Source organism: Sinohyriopsis cumingii, chromosome 1 (assembly GCF_028554795.1).
Source record: "Sinohyriopsis cumingii isolate HCF-2022 chromosome 1, ASM2855479v2, whole genome shotgun sequence".
NCBI classification, from domain to species: domain Eukaryota; kingdom Metazoa; phylum Mollusca; class Bivalvia; order Unionida; family Unionidae; genus Sinohyriopsis; species Sinohyriopsis cumingii.
Window position 1 is genome coordinate 108,574,120 of NC_142961.1, and position 27,768 is coordinate 108,601,887.

The 27,768-nt window shown below is 39.5% G+C and overlaps 1 protein-coding gene across 3 annotated transcripts in view; it reads left to right on the top strand.

Moving 5' to 3' along the window:
• The first annotated feature begins 410 nt into the window (after positions 1-410).
• The window catches only part of LOC149807564 (uncharacterized), a 45,901-nt gene continuing 18,543 nt past the window's right edge, over positions 411-27,768 (top strand). Inside the window, exons 1-4 of one of the 3 annotated variants that reach the window (XM_089967879.1) lie at positions 411-554; positions 12,218-12,767; positions 15,394-15,460; positions 17,318-17,423. In XM_089967879.1, coding sequence (XP_089824005.1) covers positions 12,501-12,767; positions 15,394-15,460; positions 17,318-17,423 — 440 coding nt within the window. In that variant the 5' untranslated portion in view covers positions 411-554; positions 12,218-12,500. Of the gene's footprint in view, positions 555-2,697; positions 3,011-12,217; positions 12,768-15,393; positions 15,461-17,317; positions 17,424-27,768 lie in introns of those variants that run through there. The other 2 variants (XM_089967867.1, XM_089967871.1) reach the window with 2 other exon arrangements.

Sequence of the window (27,768 nt, forward strand, 5' to 3'; positions counted from 1 at the left end):
AATAAATGGGTTGGAACGCACACTACAATTACATTTGTATCAAAGCCTTGTAAGGAAGAAAACAAATAACAATAGTAAGAAAAAAAATGTCTTTAGTAGGGTACCCTATCGATTCTTAGATAGGGTGTTTATAAACAGAAGAATGTGATGGCTGGTATCTCATGCTTGTCTTTGGGGTGGGGGGATTTTCATACGTATTTTACACCACTGCGGGGAAAAAACAACGAAAACGAAACATACGGGTTACATAGAGGTTAATGGACTTAGGCATCTGTCGCACTATTATTAAAAAGGATATTGTCTTCAGGACGGTCTATGGACGTGTAAACTTGTATACAGATTGACACTATATTATTTATATCATGTTCGTCCTAAACGAGTGATAACAAATTCTAATTCCTTTCAGGACGAAAAGAGACCGTTCCGTGGCCTAAGAGGTTAGAACGTCAGCCTCGGATGCGGGAGGTAGAGGGTTCGAAACCCCGGTCGAGTTATACCAAAGACTTATAAAAATAGTACTAGCAGCTTCCAGGCCTGGCGCTCAGCATTAAGAGGTTTGTGTCAGGACTGGTCGGCCTGGTGTCAGGATGCTGTCTGCGGCTTGATGCCTCATTGTTTGACATCTCTATAACGTGCCATGCTGCACACGTCGTAGCGATATGACTTTAAAATTGTAAAAGCTACGTCAAAAATCTAAATCGCACACACGCTCAGGATGCAAATAATACCCTTTTAAAAATGGTAGTGAAATAACTTAATGTTTGCAATTATGTGTATACATTTCATTCCACTTTAAGTAATTCACACGATGATTATGAGTGTTGTTACAGCGACAGGTGATATACAACGAAAAGGATATGCCTGAGGTAATCATATTCTCACAACACGGACAGACAACTGACAATCGTTCACACGGCTGACTGATTCACTATTTGTAAAAGGATAATTTTAACTATGGCATATTCTGTAAAGGTTATAACATAGTTTGGAGTATTTATTTCATTATTTTAATAAAACACCCCAACTATGTATAGCATATGCTACGAATATATGGTCTTAAACCAAGTAACAGAATGAAGAAAAAACTAAATAAGTTTCGTAAAACGTCATAAATGTACAAGTTATAAAATTAAAATTTAAGAGAAACATACAGTAATATGAATTAAATCCAAAATAATCCTAAAATGTTACATCACAATTCCAAATGAATAGTATTCAGAATGAATTCCAGGTCTCGAATGTGCTGATGTACCAATATCATTGAATATGCTGAATCTCCACCAGCCTTAATGTAGCACTGTGGCATTTATATTAAACCAAGAACAATACAAGGAAATCGGATTCATAACAATTGTTCAGCTCTGTCCGTATATACATCTCCGCGACTCTATTACGACTCTAAGTCGCAGTACCTCCTACGTGACCTATGTCGCAACACAACCCACCTGACTTAATTATCCAATAGTAAATTACCCCCCAAAAAGATTCATTAAATAGGATACAGACTCAGATAAATAACATATTATTAGCTCATTGCAATCTACAGTCATGGACCAAAAGTTAATAACACAATACTGAACACTTATTTACCGCATAGCATCTAGGCTTCGCTAACAGCACGTGAAACAAAAGGTTGATGACTGGCTTCAGCCTTGTGAAGGGTGCTGGCAGGGTCATTTTTTTCAGCGGTTACTAACACTCTCGGTCTCTCGACCATTTTAAAATTCAGAACTAAGATGGAGAGTTCTCTTAACCGTTCGGACCCCGAGTGGTCTAAAGCGCTCTCCGTTACTGATCACTGCGTGAGTTCGAGTCTCGTATTCGGCAAGTGTGGGTATGTGAGAAAGCTTGCCAGTAGATTCTCGTGGGTCGGTGGTTCTTTCCGGGGTTTTCCCAGGTTCTTCCTCCACCATTAATACTGGCCGCCATGTATAGCCTATCGTGTGCTGAAAAATGGCGTTAAATCCTACAACAACAACAACTCTTAACCGTTCTCGGAATTGTTACATCCAATTTACCTTTAGTTTTTATTTGGTGGATTTGATTGAAATAAGCTGATGTTTTCTCTAAAAAAGTTTCGTTTAAAACTGAAAAATAGACTATGGTAAAAACTTACTTTATCACAGACTGTGGTAAATACTTTTTCATAGACTGTGATAAATACTTTTTCATAACAATGGTAAATAATCTATCACGCATAAAGATTTCATATCTTGTTTTAGGATGATTTTTCTCTCTTGTAAAGGTGCCGCTCTGATGGCCTAGTGGTTAGAGCGTCCGCCTTAGATGCGGGAGGTCGTGGGTTCGATCCCCGGCCGAGTCATATCAAAGACTTTCAAAAATGGTACCAGGATAATGTGATTGGGTGGGACATCATGCTACATGTCTGCATCATGCTGCCCCAGAGCAAGACATCACTATAAACTGCCATACTGCAGACATCGTAGCGATATGACTGAAATATAGTTAAAGCTACGTTAAAAATCCAAATCATACACACACAAACACACACACACCTTCTTGTAAAGTACTATTTAGAGCGGCATACACATCCAAATTTGTCTATACACCTACATTATAGCTTTCGCTCAAACTGCAATTTGAGAGGGTATGCCGCTGTTCCTATTCTAAGGACCTTGGTATTCAGTTCAGTAACAATGAAAACAACAGGCATAGATCTAAAATCTAGATCAGCCAATTTATCTTCCTGAGTTGAGCACTTGAAAGCTACCGATTATTATTATGATCGTTTTTTAGACGACCGAATTCTTGTACTTGTTTCAGCTCATAAATTAAATTTATCCTCTTTGTGACATTTGTTAAGGATCGACTCGACGAAGATTATCGGAGAAAGACCTGATATATGACACCACACCAGTGGACTGCTCAAGGTTGTGAAACTAAAAGAAATAAATAGGAACTTATACAGGTAAATTGGGTGGGACTTTATAAGGAAAGCAATTGTTTGGAGTAGAAACATTTACTTGCGGACTGCTATACTTTATATCAGGTAAGAGAAGACTGCACGGCCCACCAGTATTAATATGCAATCTCAATCTCTCTCTCTCTCTCTCTCTCTCTCTCTCTCTCTCTCTGGGCCCCGAGTGGCAGAGTGGTCTAAACGCTCACTGTTACGGATCATTGGCGTCTCACGTCTGTCTGCGTGGGTTCGAGTATCGGACTCGGCCAATGTGACAAAGCTTGCCAGTAGCTTTTCGTGTTTCGGTGGTTCTTTTCCGAGGGTTTTCCTGGTTCTATCTCAACCATTTATACTGGCCGCTATGTATAGCCTATCTTGTGCTGAAAGATGGCGTTAAACCCCACAACAACATCTCTCTCTCTCTCTCTCTCTCTCTCTCTCTCTCTCTCTCTCTCTCTCTCTCTCTCTCTCTCTCTCTATCTCTCTCTCTCTGCAGATAGATGCAGAGATGTTGCACAAACACAACCTGTTTATCTTTCAAATCACTTTCTTGCTGGGCTGGACAATAAAATAAATGCTGAAAAGGCCGTTAAATCTCCAAAGGTCAACCACCTAACTAAATGTACCATTTGTGAAGTGGGGTGAAAGTTTATTTGTATTTGTATTAGTCATTTTCATACGCTTTTTATGTGCATTAAAGAGTATAATGCACTGTTCGCTTTAACATGTTTAAGGATTGGAAATAAATATTCTGCCCCCAATGAAGCTATATGCATGCATTAATTTTGTCGCGTACATTGACTGAAATTGAAAATTTCTATCCGTATACATTTAAGGCAGTTTGCATGATAGGCCTACTATAAATAAACATCGTTTTGGTTCGACACATCCGAGTACTGAAATAGGAAAAAAAGTTTCAGGTCGATATACTAATACCTATAGAAACCTCCTTCATAATAATATAAACAAGGAAAATATGTGAAACTAAACAAAATGGCAAGTACAAGCGTGCGTGTATATGTGTCTAGTTCGAAAAATATATTTACAGAACCAGAATATTTTTGTTTTTGGACACAATTGATATTTCATATTGTTACGACCCAATGATCTTAAGCTAAGTAACAGAAAAGTGTGATAATTTGAAAAGAACTTACAGTATTCTGAATTAAATCACAAATAGTCCAAAAAGTTTTGTCACAAGTCCTAAAGTACAGAGTATTCCGAATGAATTCCAATGGTGTTCCGAATGAATTACAATCTTGAATGTTTTGATGTACCAATACCATGGAATAGTGTCGATGTGCTTACAATATTTTATATCACAGTGATATAATTCAAGATGTTTCTAAATGAATTAATAAAATCCCGAAATAGTAATTTAGTTCGAAAGCATTAATGAGCACTTTGTAATTCAAATGAACAATTTAAATAAATAAGTCTTCTTAAATTAAACCTTAACATGACTAAAAGACTGTTTCTATTTCAGTTGTTATTATAGGAACAAGTAATTCTAATAAAAGTATAAGACACAATAAGTTAGCTAGGATGAATGTCAAACGTTCACTTCTAGAACATTCTAAGTTGTCAACAAAATTAGGATCAGTAGTTCAGTTTTGATAAAGAATATGGTAAAGGTCATGTTGTCCAGGAATTCCCGAGGGGAAAACCAATGTCCTGGATTTAAATCTAACAAAATCTGTTTACCTTCAAGTAATAATAATATTAATAGATAATCTACAATCATAGACAAAACTTTAGCTTTGTTGTTGTTGTTGTAGGGTTTAACGCCATTTTTCAGCACAATATAGGCTATACATGGCGGCCAGTATAACTGGTGGAGGAAGAACCCTGGAAAACCTAGGGAAGAACCACCGACCCACGAGAAGGTACTGGCAGGCTTTCCCACATACCCAAGCTAGCCGAGCCTTGGACTAGAACCCATGCAGACAGAGGTGAGATGGCAGTGATCCGGAACTATGAGCGCTTTAGACCACTTGGCTACTTGGGGCCCCAACTTTAGCTTTGTAATATGTTGTTTACAAAAAGACATTAGTCAGGTTGGCCCAAACTCCAACCCTCGATTATGGATAAAGGACAATCACACAACACATATTAAATATACATATCAGTACATAAGTAATGTAAGTACTAATTAACTGATCGAGTGGAACCCTCTGCTGCGCGACGAATATATAAAACAAAAATAGCTATCTGAGGTAAAGCATTTCATTGTCGATCCTTGTCTGGTCCGTTCTCCCATCAACAAGGTTGAAACAAATGTGCAAGATAAAATCAATTCACGAAGCTTTTGTTTGAATTTGATTGGTTGCTGCTACGTCCGCGAGGTGGGTGCGACTTTTTTTAAACATCCATTGCGCAGAATATACATATATACCTTTGAATCGGCCACCCATCCACCACACACCCCAAAAAAATTCATGCGGACGAAAATGAAAGTCTAATGGATGGAAGAGGTGCTTCATAAAAAATGTGTTTTAATGGAAAAATAGGAATTTTATGCCAGATTCAGTCAATACCAGGCATGTTTCACAAACCTACACGTTTATAATCATAGTTGACGTGTTTGATGCCACCAGCTTTTTGAAGATTCACTCATCATTTACGTTGGACAGACCTAAAATGTCGTAAAATCTCCTTTAGTCATTTTTAACAGGCAGGATTCTGGTTAAATAAAGAGTAACGGAGAAAACACCAGACCTGAAAGAAACCGTACTTAATTTAGAAAAGAAAATAGCAGAGACGAATTTCACTATGTGCTTTTATGTATCTCTTTTTATGATGGACGAAAGTCTCGTATATAGACTTAAGTACACCTAGAGCCCATCTTAAACATATGATGATTCGGTTCTTAGTAGATCATAGTTATGTAAAATGTTTGTCTTACGACTGAAATCTACCTAGATCGTCAAGTTTAGTTTTAGAAAATCTGGTTTTGCACACCAATGACTGTATTGATTTATTTTTTAAGTAGCTTTCCTTTTAGATCGAACACAAATCGGCTGATACGACACTGAAACATTTTTAGGTAAGACCACTTATTGATATGCAAATAGTGTTCTCATGATAATCCTCGCGCTAACGAGTAAAACATCGTGCTCATGCATTTGGACCACCTCGGCTATCTCTGAGAGTCAAATATATGCCTCAAATGTATGTGGGCGCAGTAAATGACAGAAAAACCATACACTTTGTTTGCCGGAAAGTTCTTCAAATAAAGAAACTACAATGTATTCAGATCACCTCGGCTATTTTTATTATTAGATTGACAATATGATTGAGCAGATTGTTTTAAAATACAAATTCGATGCATTCGATGCATTCACAATTTATAAGCCAATTCTTGTTTGGCAAATAACCTAGGTTGAACGAACGGCAGATATTGGCACACATTCAATGTAGAAATGTGACTTTGATATTGACCTCGAAATTACGAATGTATCCTCGAATTGAGAATTACATTCTGAAGCAAGAATAAAAAGGCGTAAAGATGGCGGAACATGCCACACGCGATATTTTTTGTTTTATGGTCAGTTCTAAACTTCAGACAATCAACAGTGCTGACACATTTTAAGATCGATTAATTCTGATGGAGAGAAAGATGGATAAAGTGGGAGAGAGAGAGAGAGAGAGAGAGAGAGAGAGAGAGAGAGAGAGAGAGATAGAAGGAAAATATAAAACCCAAATTTCATCAATATTTGCCTTGAAATCAGTAGGCTTGACAGTGTCCATACTTTTAGGCTGGGGCCCCGGGTGACTGAGCGATCTAAAGTGCTCGCCTTGATTGATTACTGCCATATAAATTCTGCCCGTGTGAGTTGGAGTGTCAGGTTCGGCTAAAATGGGTACGCGAGAAAGCTTACAAATTGCTTCCCGCATGCCGGTAGTACTTACAGCGGTTTTCCCAGGACCTTCCTCCACCAGTTTTACCCGCCCCCATATTTGGCATATCGTGTGCTGAAAAATGGCTTTAAACCCATAACAGCTCTCTGGAGTCCCAAACGTATTAGAGATCAATAGGATCGTCACATTCGCCGGGTAATCTAGTGAATTACTTATACCTCTCTATGTTTGGTTTAGAGCATGCATTTCTACTCGCGCCAGGGGTCTGCTGGTCTTTTGATGGATTGGATTTAAGCTGTTTGCTCTCAGTGCCCCTCGGTGTTATTAGATTGTACAATGACGCTTGAATACTAAGTGTTCCGGAATTCTATTGAAGTGCTTTTCCACACCGTAGATCTGCCTGCCTTTTCCCTCGTAATCAACGACCTGGTCTAAAGCATTTGATATATTGACTAAAAAAAGAAGACTGTATTTGCAAATTACTTCCGGACCGCCACGATAGCCAGGTTAGAGCGTCCGCCTCGGAAGCGGAAGGTCGTGGGTTCGATCCCCGGCCGAGTTATATCAATGACATAAAATGGTATTAACAGCTGACTCGCTTGGCGCTCAGGATTAAGAGGTTAGTGTTAGGACTGGCCAACCTGGTGTCAGAATAATGTGACAAGGTATGACATCATGCTACATGTCTGCGGCATGATGCCCAAGTGCTAGTTATCACTATAAACTATCACTGCCATACTGCAAAGTAGCGATGTAACTGAAAAATTGTTAAAGCTACGTTAAAAAATCCAGTTCTCACACACGCACACACGCGTGCGCGCACACAAAATACTTCCCCATCTGGCTGATTTACTAATATTTTGTGTTGCTAACATCGTTAATTACGAGATCCAAGCGTCAACCGTCTCTTTTTCTCACATAGACACCCTCCCAAAAACTTAGTCGGCGGTTCTACAAGTCCCAAACCCCAGGCAGTCGACATATATATCGCAGATTTGGGGATGATAATGCCGTATTCGTATGCATTGATTGGAAGCGCTTTAACGAAACACAGCAGTTTGTGCACAATGTCGTTGCCGTGTGCTCTACGTTTGGTCTAGTATCTATGTCGATCTTAAAACAGGCAGAACACAGTTTATCTTCTCCCATGAGAATAACATGTGTGGGAGCCTGTTTCATAATGGCTCGCGTCTGAAACAGATCTGCCGAACATACCCTGGTCAATGTCATAACAGCAGCTAGGAGCTTAAAACTGGCGGAATGAAATGCATTGCTCTCTATTTCCACTTTTCTTGAAGACCGCCATGAGACCAAGCTACGTTTGCAGCCTTGTATCATCTAATTTCCTCTTTAATGGTCCGGTTGACGAAATTCGCAATCAAGTCAAGGAGACCAACACACACACACACACACACACACACACACACACACCTTAGAATCCGCTACGGCAGAGGATTATCAAGGAAATTCACTAAAGAGAACGCATTGAAACCTTACGAAAAAGCCACTGGGACGTAGTCCTACCAAATCTACAACCGTTGAAAATCGTAGTTCTCCCAAACAAAAGTGGACAAGAGGCAGAATGAGGATGTTCGATTTCATCTTGTCCATTAAACTGGTATATTTTAAACAATGAGGCTCGTTTTATTCTAATATATATCTCTGCTCAGATCTAAATAGGAAGGGAGTTCTCAGTCTGTCCAACAACTCTACGATAATGACTTATATCATGCGGCAAGGTGGAACCAAATCCTCAGACCTTTTCATTCTTGTTTGGGATTTTCTAAAGTGTTTGTTTCAGCAACAAATCCAAGTTTAAGTTCGTCATATTCCAGTCTGACTAAATGTAATAGTGTACTTTTTGTCCCAGAAGAATCATTTACAAACGGAATGATTTCTTCATCCCTCTGTTTTCAATCGGATATGTGCATGATCGATCGACCAATGGTGGATCTATTGCGGCAAGGTGGAATGCCAAGCTCAAAATCTTTATCTCATCAGTCCTAAATTCGAAAGTAAGGGCAGTCGATGGTCTTTCTATAGACTGGAACAACCTGGATGTATACACTTACCCTCCAACGCCTCTGATTTCAAAGATAACACAGAAGGCGAGAGAACGGGAGTGTCGCCTCATCCCGACTTCACTACTCAGAATGGAAAATCGTGGACCTCGTCAATCTCGCAACAGAAACCCTTAAGAAAATAAAAAATACTCCATCATTTGCTGAAACAACTGCGACGTCAAGTATTTTATCCAATCCACAGTTGCGAAGCCTGCACGTTTGGATCATGCTGAACAAGCCCTCAGGAACGAAAAGTTCTCACAACCGGTGGTGGAGAGAATTCCTCAAGCGAGATAGTACTCAGCTTTAAAAGCGTACGAGAACAAATATAAAAAAACTCTTCACACAATGGTTTGCCCAAGAATACATTATACTATTGCAGGCAACAGTACATCAGAAAGCTAACTTCGTACTATGGCTGTTGACGAGAAACGGTTAGCACCAATTACATTCAAAGATTACCGTTCCATGATCTCTGACACCCTTCATCATCATGGAAAAGAGGGTATCAGACAAAATCTAGACCTATCCGATCTTCTGCCCAATTTTGAGTACACACCTGCAAACACGTTGGCGCTGCGCTCAAAGTGGAATATGTCATAGATACAAACCTGGCTAAACAAGACACCATCTGAACCGCTCTCAAGGTCATTGATGGTTTACCTCATATGAGACCTGCTTAATCACCGCATTCGCGACGACAGACAGAATCAGCGAAATACATGCTCAATCAGAGGACCGGAACTACTTGCATATCCAACAAGATGGGTCAGAATCACTTATGACAGCCAAGAACAAGCTCCCGTTCGTGAGGAATCAGACTTTTATAGTGAAATCCTTGTCTACTTTTGACACTTCGTCTCGTTTTGGTCTACAGGACCCAGTGCGAGCTTTTCAGTGTTACTTAAAAAGGACCGAACCGACGTGTCGAGGGAGATCATTCCTCTTCCCCTGAAGGAGGGAAAGGACGATATATGAGATGACACGTTCATCCTGGATAACTGGGTTATTCGTTTCACACATCGGGTAATAACCACAGATCAAATTAACTTTTTGCACATTTCGGTAAACGAAGTTAGGGCATTCGCCACAATCATTGTATTTGAGAGCAACTGTTCGCTACCTGACATTATCCTATCCTGGAATGGAGATCAGAGTCCACTTTCGCGAGCTTTCATTTTATATCTTCCATGACAAAAAGCTCAACTACTCCTGGTGTGACCTATAACAGGTTACCTTCCCATGTCGTTCGACAGCTACATAAAGAGGCGGCTTCGTGACTTTCGCTGGATTTGCGGGAGGGAAAAACTGTTCTCTTTCGAAACCGTTCCCCGACACATGGAGACTATTCTCCAGGCAAGTTATCTAGAAGCTGTCCCACATACAGTTGAGGACCCTTAATGGCCTCTACGGGGTAAAGGGATGTATTTTACTCCACGTCTTTCCTATTCTCCTAAGGTATTATAATCGAGTAACGTATCTCAACAACAAAATTATAGCAAAATGTATTTCTTCGTTAAATCGTACAAAACTATAAGATTTAGCATAGCTGCGAATAGTTGACCACAACCTTTTAACAATGTTGTACGTTAACTTTCAAACTGAGTGTAATTCACAGAACATGGACGTTTATAAATTTGCTTTACAATACCCTGAAGATAAAACGGTCAAGAGTAATCCCTGTACTAAATATCGTTAATGATTAGTGTTATGTATATTTAATTGCTTGTTTGTTAGTTTTGGTTTTTTAAATTATTTTATTACATGCTCTTGTAATTAACATTGTATCCTAGACTTGGCCTTGTCTAAAACTGAGTTAATTTCTGCTTTACCTGACTGACTTTTTTATTTTATTTTGTGTAAACAGCTAATACTTAACTAAAGTATGCTCTCTGTGTCTGGACTTAATATCAGGATCATTATTAATATAAGAAGTAAATATGTTTATTTGGGTCTAAGTTTAGGAATTTCCTTGGCGTAATTCAGGTTATGGTTTTGATTTCGTAAACATCAGGATCATTCTAGTAGGTTATGTTCCTTTAGGAAATGGATTTTTTTTATAGAAAATTCTAATTGTGACCCTGAGGTCAAGTATGGAACTGTATAATCTTGTAATTGTGAGGACTTGGTCATTTGTGTTTTAACATCTAGCACTTTCAAGTTGTATATTATATGATGTGACCAGTTGTTTAGGCTGGTATCTTTTTTGTTCAAATTACTGAATTCAAGTGATTATTTTCCCTGGAAATACAAAATTAATCTCTGATAAAAGTGTCGGATAAAGGCATTCACTGGAATTTATATGGTGTTCAATCCTGGAATTATATTTCTATGATTCATCAAAAGACTGATGCCACATCAACACTCTATAAGCTATAACAGACACGTCATCGCCTTCAGTTTTTTCGATTTATTCGGGACTTGTAATGAGATTTAATCAGGACTTTAAATTATTAGGACATGTGTCTATAATTCTTGGATTATTTTGGTATTTCATTCGTAATACTATAAGTTCTTTTTTTTCCATTTTCACTCTGTATTCTAAGGAAATAAATTATTTGTTAATTTTACAAAGCTTGCTGTCTTTCAATCTTTTCTCGTACTTATTTTAAGAGCATAGACTCATAACATTTACATTATTATATGAGTTTTTGTGACAATACAAACGTAAATCTCCTCCTCGTTAAATGGCGAGTTAAGAATTTCATCATCATTGTCTACGCTTATTTCTCTATTTCTATTATCGACAAAAAATGAAATTATCTGTTCGTTTAAGATCTCCATATTTTCATAGTGAACTGTTAAATGTTTGGAATGTTATTGCATCATTGTTTATAATTTTTTTGAGTATGTTTTGCTTGAGTTACATCATTCAATTTATTGATAATTTCGAAATGTCATCACTGGCATTCAACCAATCAAAACACCACTATCTGTCTCGGTTTATCATTTTACTGAGTTGTAATATTTTAACCAAAGTCCGAAGTAATATTTTCCCTGCCGAATCATTGAAAAGTCTAGATATTGCTTCGCATATAGCAAAATAACAGTTGATAGAAATCGCAATAGTTATTCATCGAAAACTGAGGGTAATCTCAAATCTAAAACACCTATTGATAGGCAAGTCGTTCGGCTGAACTGTATGGAAGCATGGATTAAATACACCACTCCTGTCTCATTATAATTCAGGAAGCTTCAATTAATACATTAATACTCCCTATCTCGCACCCCCACGCCCCGCCTCTCTCTCTCTCTCTCTCTCTCTCTCTCTCTCACACACACACACACACGCGCGCACGCACGCACGCACGCACACATACATACATACATACATACATACATGGATGGTATGACAGTATGTTTTGTCTTTTAGGTTTCAACGAACGCATCCACTTGATACCTTTGCTGACTTAAAAAGGATTCCAGCTATCATATAAATAGACCTCTTGGCTGGCAACAATGATGTCGTCTGCACCAACAATGAGCGGAGCAACCTCTTAATCGAGTAATCTTGCAGCTATACCCACCAATCAGTCTTCCATTAGAATCTTGCAGCTATACCCACCAATCAGTCTTCCATTAGTCTTAAGAGTGTGTTTTATCCTGAAAGACGTAATCGAAGATAGAAATTCAGAGTGGACCAGATTAACCATACGATGGGACACAATGCACACAACATCAAGATGGGACACATGAACCACAGTAGTATGGGACACAATGATTACAACATCATGGGAGACATGGGATACATGAACCAAACTAATATTGGACACAGGTTACATATGAACAAAAGCAGCATGGGAAGTATGGGACACATGAACCACAGCGACATGGAACATATAGGACACGAGAGAGAGATGGAGCGTATGGGGCATGAACACGTGGGTCATATGGATCATGATATGCATGACATGGGCTACAAGGTAGATTTAACATTCTGAAGCATAGCTATATTGTCTTGAAGCTTTTCAATTTTACATCCCTCCATCATATCCTACCCCTTTCCGCGAAAGGTTGAAAATGATAAAGTTTTGTTCGCTTACGTAATCATGGTTTGGTCTGATATTTAATTTCGCATGAACATGTAAGAGGTCATCTCGTGTCGAGATACTTAGAATAAAGTGCAGTGCCAAGAGAAACACGACGGCGATGGACCCAACCTGTTCTGGGCGTTATTTGCACCGACACGTATCTGATCACGAGTCTCGCACGCTAACCATTAACCACCACTACCTAAATCATTATGTAATGATTTGAGTGTGTTTCTCTATCGCTGTAGAAGAATCTGCAATACATCACCAACAAACGCAAATGTATGCATATATGAAGGAACAGAATCAAACAAGTTTCCGACTCCAGTTTGTTTGATTCCATTTTTCAGTCACAAAGTTATGCTGCATTTTCACTTGTACAAACACTCCGCATGCCTGCTGAGTATGTGTGTTTTGCATGCTTTAACAGAATGTGTACTGAAGTCAACATATTACTGCAATCTTCTTTTCTCTTCAAATTTTTTTTTTCTCCATATTGAATGTATTAACAATTCTTGTTTAACACCAGGTCAAGGGGAGGGGAGTGGTCTAAAGAGTAGTCTAAGCCACTAATCACCACACACCACGAAACTCTTAATTTCACTCTTGCATGGTTTTTCTTGTTTCACATTTGTGTGATTTACCATTAAGCCTTTCCATGCCAGATATTAGTACTTCATGCAATGCAATGCAAAACTCGACTCAAATACCTAATACAAAGAAATTATTCCTCTCTCAAATTACTGGACAAATATACCTTATATATCCAGATAATTCTCTATGTTAAGAAATTGGGGAGTGTCCATTTTGGGAAACTAATCCATGCTATCATAAAGTCTCGTGATTATTGTACATTATGACATCTGCTCCGAGAAATTGGCAAATTAATCGGTCTGAGAAACATATTCCTAACAACGACTCCGCATAATCAATAGATATAATCGACAAATCGAAGAAAACTATAAATGGAGACTTAAATACAAATGGCACATACCCTATGTCTAGTATTATTTTGCCGTAAACCACACACACACACACACACACTGCTTTCAGAATTTAAACCCGTTATCGGCATGTGCTCATCGTTCTGAAATATCGTACCTGTTGTGATCACTCTCCCTCGATAGATGTAAATTAGAGTTCAGATTGCAAGGAAGGCTTCATATTCTTTTTGAAAATATGAATTCCCACGCGACCTCCACCCCTCTCCACCGTGGATAATCCGAAAGGTTTGTTATTTACTAATCTTTTTAATAACACCATGCTGTATACGGTTACTCTCCTTCTATCATATATATGTAGTTTATGCTACAAGGATATTAGTAACGGACGGACAGATTTATTTCTCTAAAATTTAATATGATATTTTGGTAAAGTCGATGAAATATCTTTGAAATATATATGTTATAACTCGGGCTTTCCCGGATTTCTTATTTACTTACAAAGATGAACGACCTGACCAGCTGAACTGAGCATGTGACAGTTCTTCTTGAGGTGACAGGATGACTGACGTTCGAATAAAATCATTGTAAGACCTAAACGTACTGTTATTATTATAAATCTAGCATAAAATAATTTTAGTTGGACCTTAAGACTTTATTTAGTGTCTCGTAGACTACATGTGATATCTGATATATTTTATTACCTTCTTATAAATTGTGTCAGATGATCAGATATATATGTTTATCTTTATGGAAACAAATTGATCAGATAGTTTTGTAGAAAATGCTAAATAAGTTTATACTATATTTAATTTACAATATATCGTTTAAACTTTTGGACAGGTATCTGATATGCTAGTATTTAAAGATATTTAGTAAGATTCAAAATACATAAACAATTTTATGTACACGCCCAGTAAAACTTATAGGTTGTCGTACACATTAACTAAAATATCTTGCAGGGATTTATAACCGGACATTTTCTAAATAAATTTTAATTTTTGTTGCTGAAATTACAACATTTTTAAATCCCAGTCAACGGAGAAAAACACTCATTCAAAAGTGATATAATATATAGGATGTTATTGTTATTTATTTTGCTAAGTTTCAGTGTATTCGGATCTTTCAAAAGTATCCAAAATTTCCCAGTTTCTCCTCAAAACGGCATTTTACCATTAAATCAACCATGCCATACCTTCGCCCGAAATACTCAAATCTAGCTTGGATTGAATATAATACACCGGTCGATTGTTATGAAGTCGCTCAGCTTAATTCTTGAAAAATGAAAATACAATCAGTGTGATTTGATGAACATTAACATGTCCTCAAAGAAATCCAAAAATGAACATAGAATTTAGACGTACGTTTTAAATTCTAGACTCCATGAGAGAAAAGATACAAAATGAAGAAACAAAATTGCATTTAAAACAGATTGGCACAGGTCAGAATTTGCAGCCACGAAACAAATTATCACAAGTGGCACATGGGAGGAAAGTTCAAGACTAAATATTAAAATATTTCGAGAAATTATCTAATCACTTGTTGAAGCCACATGTAGTTTATCGTATTATTTTCAGCCATTCTTTACCACCAAGACTAGTGCTGCGATGTTTTTCCATCAATGGCCCACCGATACTCAAGTTGGTAAGTAGACATGTGTGTATGTGTGCGTGTGTGTGTGTGTGTGTGTGATTCCGATTTTAACGTAGCTTTAAAACAAATAAGTCATATCGCTACCGTGTCTGCAGTGTGACAGTTTACAGTGATGTCTAGCAATGGAGTATCATGCCGCAAACATGTAGCATGATGTCCCACCCAGTCACATTATCCTGACACCAGGCCAACCAGTCCTAACACTAACCATTTAATGCTGAGCGCCTAGCGAGGCAGCTGTTTGTACCATTTTTATGTCTTTGGTATAACTCGGCCGGGGTTCAAACCCGCGAGCTCCCGCATTCGAGACGGACGCTCTAACCACTAAACCGCCGGAGCGGTCTGGTAAGTAGACCCGTTCTTTATTTGCTTCATTAAAAGCGATTGGGGAAAAAATTATTACCCTGAAATAATTAACATGTGGAGATTCATAACACTATGAAGAAAAATGAATATTGCAGAAATAAAAATTATTCAACTCAACTATCGAAGGCTAGTTGATAAATTTACGGGATTGGTGTGTTTTACTTTTTTCACGTAAACGAATGGTTTAAATAGAAAGTGCTACTTTTTAAATAATACGTTTCCTTTTATGGATTCAGCAGTAATGAGTCATACTTCATGTATCTTGACTTTGAGTTATTTAATTGTCATTTTCTGTGAAATATCAATCTTGTCGCCTACTAAAGATATATTACCTAATGTCTAGTGAGATCACAAATGTAAGTTACAGGTAACAGCATAAACTCATAAGGGACTATATTTGCTAACATTTCTTTCCATTTAGGTTACGCTTATGTAATAACATAGTTCTCATCTGAGCAGCAAGTGGCCTGGATAGTGCAAGAAATAATGCGCTAGCATTACATTACATTTATGTGGTCCCGGGTTTAATCCTTGGTTCTACTGCTTCCAAGTCTGGTTTCTAGAATTTCCTCCATTAATAAAAGAACATCCGAGCCTTCGAGTGTTATGAACAAAGCTTGCAGAATTTCATGTGCAATCAATAAACGTTTAATTTTTTTTCTGAGCAACAAACCAACAAAAATCCATACCCAAATATCTATTAGAGTGTTGTTGTTTTGTGGTTTTTTTTGGATAAGTGAAAAAAGCAGGTTAGCATAAAATATATGTATGCGCAAATAAATATTGTGACAAAAAGCACTATATATTTTACCAACGCTGGCAATCTCGTCATATGGATTTGAAGTATGTAGCTAAACTTCATGCATACTAATCTCCTTTGTTTACTCTTTGACTGACATGCAAGAAGGACACGAAAATCAATCAGAAAATGTATATACAATCTGCAATCCGCATCCGATTTGTACTTTGCATTTAAAACTCAATATATAAATTATCAAGTACGTGTTGTTAGTTATCATTATAACCACACGCGTCTGACACGATCGTAAGTTGAAACGATCATTAAGTTGTCTACTCGAGGAAAATAGACCCGAAAGAAAAGACACACCAAGGAATACGTCTCTAAAGGGACAGCTATGCATCGATTTTGATATTTGCTAGACCTCACATAATCAATATCCTGTTTTGGGATTTACAGTGTTAGTCAAAAATACAAAAACTAAGAACATGTTTTCAGTTAGCTTAACAAAATATATTTATTTTCTCCACAGTCTGCATCTAGACATACCTTCCTTGCGTGCATGAGAGAGATATTTGCCCCTGAACTCGTTGCCAAGCATATAGACAGCGATATCAGCACAACTCGATGCTTGTACCAGTTTTAGTGCCTGAGTAAGATTATTTTTTGCTAAAAAAGGATGTAAATATGACAAATGAAGATCAGTTATTAACCACTTATTTTATTTCTGTTGAATTTCACAGGAATTGTCACCGCCTTGATAGCGTCTGTAATAATTGCCGTCGCATTGGAATGTCTACATGAATACAGCAGAATTGTATTTCTGAGAAATAGTACACGAAGAACTGGGTAAATATTTTTCAGCTCCTTGTATTTCTTCCTCTTGTCAACTCCCTCCTGTCCTTGCTCCTCCTCTCCTTTAATTTCTTCCTCGGTCTTCACATTTTCCTAAAATAAGCAGTTTGGTTGATTGAATGTTTGAAATATAGTATTCCCATATAGACAATATGTACAAAGAAACACAAATCATAGTCAAGTCAAAGTTCTCTTCAAGTTTTTAAAGTGGCTTACGGTCAAATTTATTTAAAATCTTTTGATTTGCAATAATCCATCTAAAAAATTGCATTTATGCTCTATTCACTTTTATAATTAAGAGCTAAAATATTGAAAAACTCCAGTGATAATGCATGAAGCACCATACGGGATTATTGAAAGCAATGTTAATGTTTGTAATTAACCATTGTTTGTGTACATCCTTTACAAATAAATAAAGCAATAAACGAAGTGACAATTTGCTACATAGTTTAGCTTCTTTACAAATGTTACTTGTTAACAGCACATTTGGGATCAGGGAAATTAATTCTGAAGTTTGATATACCTGAAACGGACACGTGTGGCCTTAATAAACAAAATGTCTGAACCAACTCATGCAGGAACAAAGTGAAAAAGATACCCCACTGCCCACTTTTTCATAAATGTATCACTTTACAAATACTGCGTCAGATATCCACGAAAAAAAAAACCTGTAAAACAGATCATACAGTTATACAATTGTAAAGTATGTACCAATATGCCCAAATAGATAATTCTGATATACCCAAAAAACTGTTTTGGCCTGTTAATAGAAAATCTTTATACCTATCTCTCAATCCTTCCAAGTTAGATGATCTTTACATATTAAATATAATTTTACATGTAATTTTGAATCTTCACGAAATAATTTCAATGACTGCTTTGCCCCATAGTTGCTAAATATGTTGCAATGGTTACTCGCAATCTTATATCGTTCTGCAATTATACGAACACCTTGCAATCATATCCTCATGAACTTTCTACATAGTTTGTTTTTCCGACTTTCTCTTTTCAAAGGATTCCGGATCCCTTAAATGCTTTCCTTTTCTGTAGTACCTTCAGTTTGTTCATAAACCTCATGAATCGGCAAATTGTCAGTCTATTTGCGTTTTCATCAAATTGACCCAGTCGGTGAGCTAAACTAATAAAATTTTGTCCACTATTGATGTTTAGCTGATTTACATAAATAATATATGACCTTCTCCGTATTCGGTTAGGGGTTTCTTCCTTATCTGAGTATTTTATCAAGTCAATGGCGGTATGAATTGGAGGAAAGCGCCGTCTGGAGCTCTTTTTTAGCTGAAATTTCATGGTACTTCACCTCAGTTAGTGTAATTGGGACAATTCTTGACAAAACTTTGTATTTTAGAAGGGGAGGGAGGTTGGCAAGTGACATAAACTGTTCTCTGTAATGAAGCAGGGGCACCACTAAAGAACATTGCCCAGGGCGCCTCGGTACGGGTGCCACTAAAAGCATAACCCGCGGGCGCCTCTAACCCTTGCGCTACCACTGCGTACAGTTAATAATTTTATTCCGGGTTTATTGATCCAAGTTATCTAATCTCTTCTTCAAGTAAAGCATTCGCAACACACTTTCCATTATTTTTCTGCCTGATTATTTTATTTTCTGTCTCGTGCCAATCGAATCTTTCTGTGAAGAACTTGTAAACGAATTATCCACATAAATTGCCCAAGTCATTCCGCAGATCCCCAATCTCTTTTGAAATGTTCTATGTTCATTCTTCTTTCATCTCTTCAAGGTAATGGTTCATTCAAGCTTGATTTACCATTTCTTTTAGGCTTTGATCTATAAATTCTTTTGATGCCGCTTTTTCTAGAGTTTCGAAGACGGCGTCCAATTTTAGGATGCATTTTCGCTCAAGTTCACGGATTTTCCACAAATTAAACGACTATGCCTTGGTAAATGAACATTCACTGTCACATTATACATGTAAAATGCGCACTTCACTGCAGTTAAAAGGCTATTAAGTTTTCCAGCAATATGGTCCTTTTAAATTTTTAACAATATACAAAATGCAAACTGTTTTTGTACATTTTAAATTGGCACATAAATGATGGAAGTTATATTATGACATGTTAATCAGTAACATTGGTACTCTCACCATTGGGGCCACTGATATCCGAGTGGTCAAAAGCTCACATTTACCGATCACTGCCATCTCATCCCGGTCAGCGTATGTTTGAATCTCGGGCTCCGTCAATGTCAGGATGTGAGAAAGCTTGCCAGTCCCACGGGTTGGTGGTTCTTACCAAGGTTTTCTGGGTTCTTCCTCCGCTAGTTGTATTAGTCACCATGTATAGCCTGTGGTGTGCTGAAAATGGCTTTAAACCCACAACAACGCACACTCATATCCGTGATTCACATCCTCGAAATGAATGACCGATTCAGATTGGTGAAAAATACATGTTCCGCAAAATCCTTCAGTAATGAAGGGGGGCACCCTACGTACAATGGGAATTAGCATTAAAATACACCCTGGGCAAATCTACGTACAATGGAAATTTAACATGGAGAAAAATCGTGGGCAAATCTACGTACAAGGGGAATTAACATGGGAATAAATTGTGGGCCACTTTACGTACAAGGGGAATTTAACATGGGGAATAAAGTTTGGGCTTGTTTAGGGACAAGGGGAATGGAACATGGGATTTTTTTTTTTTTTTTTTAAATTTTAAAAAAAAAGGGGTAGGCAATTGAAAGGCTATCTCTTTTCGAGAAATATGGCTGGCCCTGAAAAGGGCCTTTGGGTTTATGTTAATGTATTCATTAACATAAAGGACACCGCATTGGTCTTCTTCTTGTCCTTAGGCTGCGTCTCACTGTTGGTCCGTAAATCAGGACTCTTTTGAGGCATCCTTGCCTCTCCACGTAAATCCTACGTATCCACAGGCTGGTGTTTGTCCTGTGGACAACGGTCCACTTGGATCGGACATACATGAGCATGTCCGTCCTGAACATCATGGAAGACACAAACGTAGAAGATTGCACATCGGTCCACATCTTGAAGCGACGAGAACAGGTGAATCAATGCACTGAACTGCGCTTATTTATAGGCAGAGGTAGGATTGAAACGGATTGAGTTCATTCACCAATCCAAACACGCGTTACAAAATTCAGTTACCCCGCATCCAATCCGAAGAGAGCAGTCTGTGACGTCAGTTGGTCTATATAGATTCGTTAGCGCTTGTGTGCAGTCAATCTATGCGACAGGAAACTCAGAAAACGATCCATTGGGGTGCACCAACAGGGGAGACTGCCCAAGGGAACCCGGACTTACTTTCAGAAGAGGTGAATTGGGATTTTGTGGATTTTCTCTCCTCGCAAGAATTTGTTCCGGAACCTTCGTTACCTTCTTCATTACCGCAAGTGGAGAATTTTAGACAGAGACAGAAAGAAGAATTGGAGAAATTTATACAACGACAAAAGGAAGCGGAACAGGCTTTTCTCCTACAGCAACAGCAGCAAGAAGAAGAGGTAAGAAAAAAACAATAGCAACAACAGCAAGAAGAAGTAGCAGCAAAGAAACAAGAGGGTGAAAATGAAACGGTCACGGTACTGTTGGACATTTTAGCGGAGTTAAGAAGTCTGAAACAAATGTATCAGACTTCTTTATTACGACCGAAGAGAATACGACCTTCCCGAGCCAAACATGTCAACCCTGTGACTAAGCCTACCGTACCACCCTTAGTGATTTCAACCCAATCATTATCATCATCATCAACATTACGCAGTCCAGAAGTAGGCCTTGGCCGTGGCAAAGGCTTAAGGCAGTTAAAGTTGATTGCTTAAACTCACCCCTACACCATAAAGAAAAAAGGCCCTTTTCAGGGCCACCCACATTTCTCGAAAAGAAATACAATTTAAATTTGCCAATAACTCAAAAAAAAAACCCACCCATTTTGCCCCTATAGTACGTGTCTTTGTATGAGTGCGTGAGTGTAGCTTCTTATTTTAAAATCAAAACTCAAAGACACTTACCTTATATCATTAATTTATTCTTTTCTCCATTTTTTACAATCCAATTCACAATTCACAACATAACACTTTTATTAAAAGTTCATTGACTTCTTCTGTCTCCTTGTTTAGTCTCTCGGTTTTTTGAATTTTTTCACCGTCACACTCTTTTCCTCTTCTTCCTCCTCACTTTCTTCCCTTCTTCTTTTCTTCTCCTGTTTCTTTTTCTTCACCTGTCTGCTTTCTTCCTCAGAATAATCCCTCTCTTCTTCCGAAGAATCCCTTTCTTCTTCTGAAGAATCCCTCTTTTCTTCTGACTCCTCTTGTTTCTTTTTTGGGCAATCTGGAGACCAATGTCCTTTTTCTTTACAATAATAACAGGTATCTTGACTTTTGTCTTTTTTAGCCCCTGTTTTTGTTCTTTTTTGACGGTCTGGACACTCTGAAGACCAATGCCCTTTCTTCTGACAGATATAGCAAGTATCTTGACTTTTATCTCGAAAGGAAGGAGAGTAGTCCGTAGGCTGGTCTGAAGAGAATTTTCTAATGACCCCTCGCAAAGCTCTGACGAAACGTTCGATTTGGTTAGTCTCTTCCATCGTTGTGCTCGGCTTGAGAGTGAAATGAATAGTGAAAGGACAAGACACACACCCTTTTATATACGCTGGTCTGCCATGACTATAAATTAGTCTATGGTGTTTAAACTTGAGTCATTTGACGTTTTTCACTCAAGATGAAACGATCCTATTCATTCGAGAAGAAAGAAGAAGAAGAAAGTAAGAGGCAGAAACGTGATCTATCGCCTCGAACCAGGGCTGAAATCTTGGCACAAATTCATGCCAGTGATTTTGAAGAGGACATGAGTGAACCAGAATCAGAACCCTCTAAACCAAGTTCACTACCCTTAGTCAACCCTGAAAAGTACTATTCCATTCGAGAGACGGAAAAGCGCTCCTCTAGAAAATTTAGAACCACGGCTTACAAATACACGGTGAAGTTTAAAGATTTCAAGGCTGAAGTGCCGTTAGAGAAAGCAGAAGTGTTTATCACTGGGGTGTGGGATTCTCTGCTCACTTCACTCAAGCAACAATGTCAACCCAAAGAAGACGATCGCTTGAGACTTTCCATACAACACGACGGTTTGAAATCCCCTGTTTGGATCGAGTTTAGCACCCCTGCAGAATTGACTGCTTCCAAAGTCATGGACAAGATTCAACACGTACAACAATCTAATGATCAGTTTGACATCACCGATGGTAAAGCCACACTGGACATGACCCACGTCTCTCCTCCTCAAGGGACTGGACGCAAAAAGATGTTATTGGTGGACGACCTTCGCAACACCAAAACAAGTCTCGTCCGAATTAACAACCCTCATGACCAGATGTGTTTAGCCCGTGCCATCGTGGTGGGGCGAACCTATGCCAACAAGAACGACACGGCAGAATGGAAAAGAACCTGGAACACTATTCAACGATCCGATCGAGCCAAACAACGAAGCGAAGCAGAACTCCTGTTGCAACAAGCCGGACTGTCCAAAGACACACCCTGTGGCATTCCTGAGATGCAAAAATTGCAAGATGCCCTAGCTCCACGCTACACCTTGAAAGTGCACCCTCAAGAAATGCGCGCGCCTCTGTTGTTTCGAGGACAAGATTTTAAGGACGGAAAATACATTCATGTTTATTATCACGATGACCATTTCGATACGATTACCACTATCACTGGATTTCTGGGATACAGTTATTACTGTGAGAAATGTGACCATGGTTATAACAATCGAGAGCAACACAAGCATTGTGGATCTAAATGCACAGGATGTTTGGCCTCTTCACCCTGTCTGAGCGAAGAACCAGTGCCTTGTTCAACTTGTCTGCGCACGTTTGTCAGCCCTACCTGTTACCAACAACATCTGAAGACGCAAGGTTCACAGAAGAAATGCGCTTGTCAACTGCTGAGATTGTGCTCTACGTGTGAACAAGTCATACGTACCAATAATACCAAGGCACACGTATGTTCAGGAAAGAAAAAATGTCACATTTGTCACCACATCGTGGACTTGGAACACCAATGTTACGTGCAAAAATACCAACCCCCACCAGAGAAAGAGGACAGTCACAAGAAGAAAGGCAATTTCATCTTTTTCGATTTCGAATGCATGCAAGAGACCGGCATTCACATTCCTAATTTCTGCGTGGCTCATCGAGCGTGCGAGAAGTGCATTCAAGAACCTATCTTCAGTCATTGCCCTCACTGCAGCAAGATTCCTGGAGGGCGTGAAAAAATCTTTCGGGGACCGAACACGTTAGCCGATTTTGCCCAATGGGTCTTAGACCCCGTCGACAAGACGTGAAGCCAAGAGGACATCGAACGTTACGGAGATTGTCATCGTCATGCCACGGTGATGGCTCACAATTTCTCCGGATACGATGGACAGTTTCTTTTGAGGTACTATACGGAACAAGGCACCGAGCGTCCTAAAGTGACTTTGAACGGAGCCAAAATCATTTTCATGCAAGTGGGACAAGTACAGTTTAAAGATTCGATGAGCTATTTGGCCATGCCTTTGAGTCGAATGCCTAAAACGTTTGGAATGACAGAAATGGCTAAAGGTTATTTTCCTCACTTTTTCAATACGGAAGCCAATCAACATGCCGTTCTACCCCATTTACCTGATGCTCACTATTACGACCCCGACAACATGCGTACCGAACAACGAGAAGCTTTCTACGCTTGGTACCAGGCTCATGCCTCTGACCCCTTCGACTTTCAGGAAGAAATGTTAAAGTATTGTCGTTCCGACGTGGACATTTTACGGCGTTGCTGTGGAAAATTTCGAGAACTGTTCATGGAACACGGAGGGGTCGATCCTTTGAAAGAAGCTTGCACCATTGCCAAAGCGTGTTCCTTGGTGTATCGACAACGATTCATGCCTGAAAAGACCGTGGCTGTCATCAGTCCTCAAACGACCCACTATGTCAAACGTCAATACTCGGTCAAAGCCCTACGTTGGTTACATTACTTGTGCGACAAGGAAGACAAGTGGATTCAGCATGCCCGCAACGGAGGGGGCGAAAAGACCATCGGAACGTATTCGGTCGATGGCTGGGACTTAGAAAACCCCAAGATCGTGTACGAGTTTAACGGTTGCTTATTTCACGGATGTCCCGTCTGTTACCCTGACCGTGGCACCAAAAATCAGTTTTTGCAACGAACCATGGAAGACTTGTACCAGGACACTTGTCAGCGGCGCCTAAAGTTAGAACAGCAAGGATACCAAGTGGTGGAAATGTGGGAACACGAGTACGATCACCGTATGAAAACCGATCCCGAGTTTAAACGCCTCGTGGAAAGTTACCAGTTCATGGACCCGCTGAACCCGAGGGATAGTTTGTACGGAGGAAGGACCAATGCCACCTGTTTGCTGTACCAAGCCGACGAAGAGAAAGGAGAAGAAATCAAATACTTGGACGTGTGTTCGCTGTATCCCTACGTGTGCAAATATTGTCGCTTTCCTGTAGGGCACCCGCAATTGCTGACGGAACACATCGACCTGAAAAACATTCGACAATACGAAGGCTTGATCAAGTGTAAAGTTTTGCCTCCCACGAACCTCTACCATCCCGTCTTACCTCACCATTGTCAAGGCAAACTGATGTTTCCCTTGTGCCGTACTTGTGCCGAAACGTGCAACCAAGACCAGCCTTGTCATCACAGCCAGGAAGAACGGGCCTTGACGGGAACCTGGGTCAGCGTAGAATTGTTCAAAGCTTTGGACATGGGATACCAACTGTTAGAAGTGTAGGAAATTTGTCACTTTCCCAAGACACAACAATACCACAAGGGTGACCCCACGCAGAAAGGCATTTTCGCAGACTACGTGGATGCCTTTTTGAAACTGAAGCAAGAAGCCAGCGGCTATCCTTCCTGGTGTCACACTCCCGAAGACCAAATAAAATTCAAAGAGAAATACTACGAACAAGAAGGCATCACTTTAGACCACATCGAGAAAAACGAAGGCAGGCGACCGTTTGCCAAAGTGATGTTAAATTGCTTGTGGGGTAAAATGGCACAACGACCGTGTTTACCCAAGACGGAATATTTGACAGAACCTTCCCGCTACTTCCAGATGATTCACGACAAAACCAAATACATGAAACACGTGGACGTCGTTCGAGAGAATTTGATCTTGGTCAATTACGAAGAAGATCTGGACTTTGTACAAGACGACCCTTTTGGAAATGTCATCATTGCGGCTTACGTGACAGCCCATGCTCGCTTAAAATTGTACGAAGCTTTAGAACTGTTAGGGGAACGCGTCCTGTACTTTGACACGGACAGTTGCATTTACATCCATCACCCGATTCAACATCACCCTAACATCGAAGGAGACCGTTTAGGAGCCTGGACAGACGAGCATCCCGACGACAAGATTCTAAGTTTCGTCAGTGGCGGTCCCAAAAACTTTAAAGTGACCACCTATCAACCGAACAAGATTGTACGTTTACCCACTCACCACATCGTCAGTCGACCCTTGGAAAAAGTCTATCAAATCGTGTACCAGAAGCGAGTTCGACTTCCCAATCATTTCACCTTACCGTATGGACACGTTGGTATAAAACATTGGTTGTAAGAGGATAGTTACCCCACCAGAAAGATGACTTCGCCACAGCAAGAATCGAGTGAGAAACCCGATGAGAACTCCAAGTTCAAACCCTACCATTTTCCAGTCTTCTTACCTGACTATTGTGATTGTGCCCGTCGATTGGACACGTTTCAGAAATGGCCTACGGATAGGGAAGGATTACCTTCTTCGCATGTTTTAGCTAGAACAGGATTTGTCTACTTGGGACCTGAGTCAGGATTGGGATACGAGGTACAGTGTTTTGCTTGCGGACTGAAGTTACGAATGGATCTATGTATCTATAAAGATTCAGCTATTCTGGAACATACTCGATGGTCTCCGCACTGCCCTTACCTTTCTATGGCCTTTCCACCCATCACACTACGGTACAATGTTGACGGTACCTTAGAGACGGTACCTTCCAGAACAAGACATAAAAAACGTAAAAAAGGAAAGATGTACAAGCTGGAGACTGCATTGAGACTAGTATAAAAAGGGGGCTATGGTTAAGATCCATAGTTCATTGGGACTACCAAGACCGAGCGAACAAGATGAATACTTTGAAAGAGACATCGTTCCAGTTTGGGGATTGTAAAAAAGTTGCATCTTCCTCTAGTGTGACTAATACTGGATGGATAAGACCCAGGCATTGCGACGGAAAATGTCCGGAAGGAAACTGCGATTGTCCATGTGGTTACCATTGTAATTGCGTAACGGAGTTTGCAGACGAGTGCGATTGTGAGCCTTGCGATGGATACGATGCTGTACCTTGTGACCTGAGCGATGCCGTAAAGCATCATGGGAACTTTGTTCTCACTGCCCCTATCATGGAAAGTGATGCTGTGCGTGTCAAACCTGAGGGATGCGAAAGCGATGCCGCTCGTCCTCTTAGACATTTTACCGGGTTTAAAGGGGAATGTCGACCTTCACGTTTACCTCCCTACGGATGTCATCTAGCCCTGAGCAAACTCCTGTTCATGTCACCCAGCCCTCATCGAAACGAACCTGTGAAAGACGAATATTCGTTCCCTGTGCGTTTGTCGGAATACTGCGACTTTGAAAATCGTCTTCAATCGTTCAAAGGAAAATGGCCAAAGTATCTGGGAGGACCGACCCCTGAAGAATTAGCCAGAGCCGGATTTTTCTACTTGGGCGAAGGAGATAAAGTCAAGTGCTTCAGTTGCGGTGTGTCACTTCACCACTGGGAACCGCAAGATTCGGCCTACGTAGAACATGCTCGATGATCACCGAATTGTCATTACTTACCCTTAGTGGGACCGAGACATTGAAGTAACTTCTTACCATAATAATCTGTTCATGGATACTTTACAAGAGAACATTCGTGCTTTGCCTGTGGAGTTGAGAGAACGCATTTATCGAGAGCTGGTCAAAATACAAGTGAAACGTAAAGAACAATTGCATCCGTTACGTCACCGGTGTTTGAACCACTGGTACCTGAAGGCTATACAAGGATTGATTCAATTGAAAGTGTTTCATCGGACAGACATTGATGAACGATCGTCTAGTTTTAAAAAGGATTGGTTTGGTATGGACGATTCTACCTACATCATTGTAAACGTACTGCATCGAATTCCAGAGGAAGAGTTAACGAATTACCAAAATCTTGAACACAATGTCAACTTGGTGAAAGAGGAAACTTCTGAACGAATTGTAATGTGTAGATTAGTGACTCAACGATTTAAATTCGACACTGAAGTAAAACCATGTTTGTGCAAACAGTA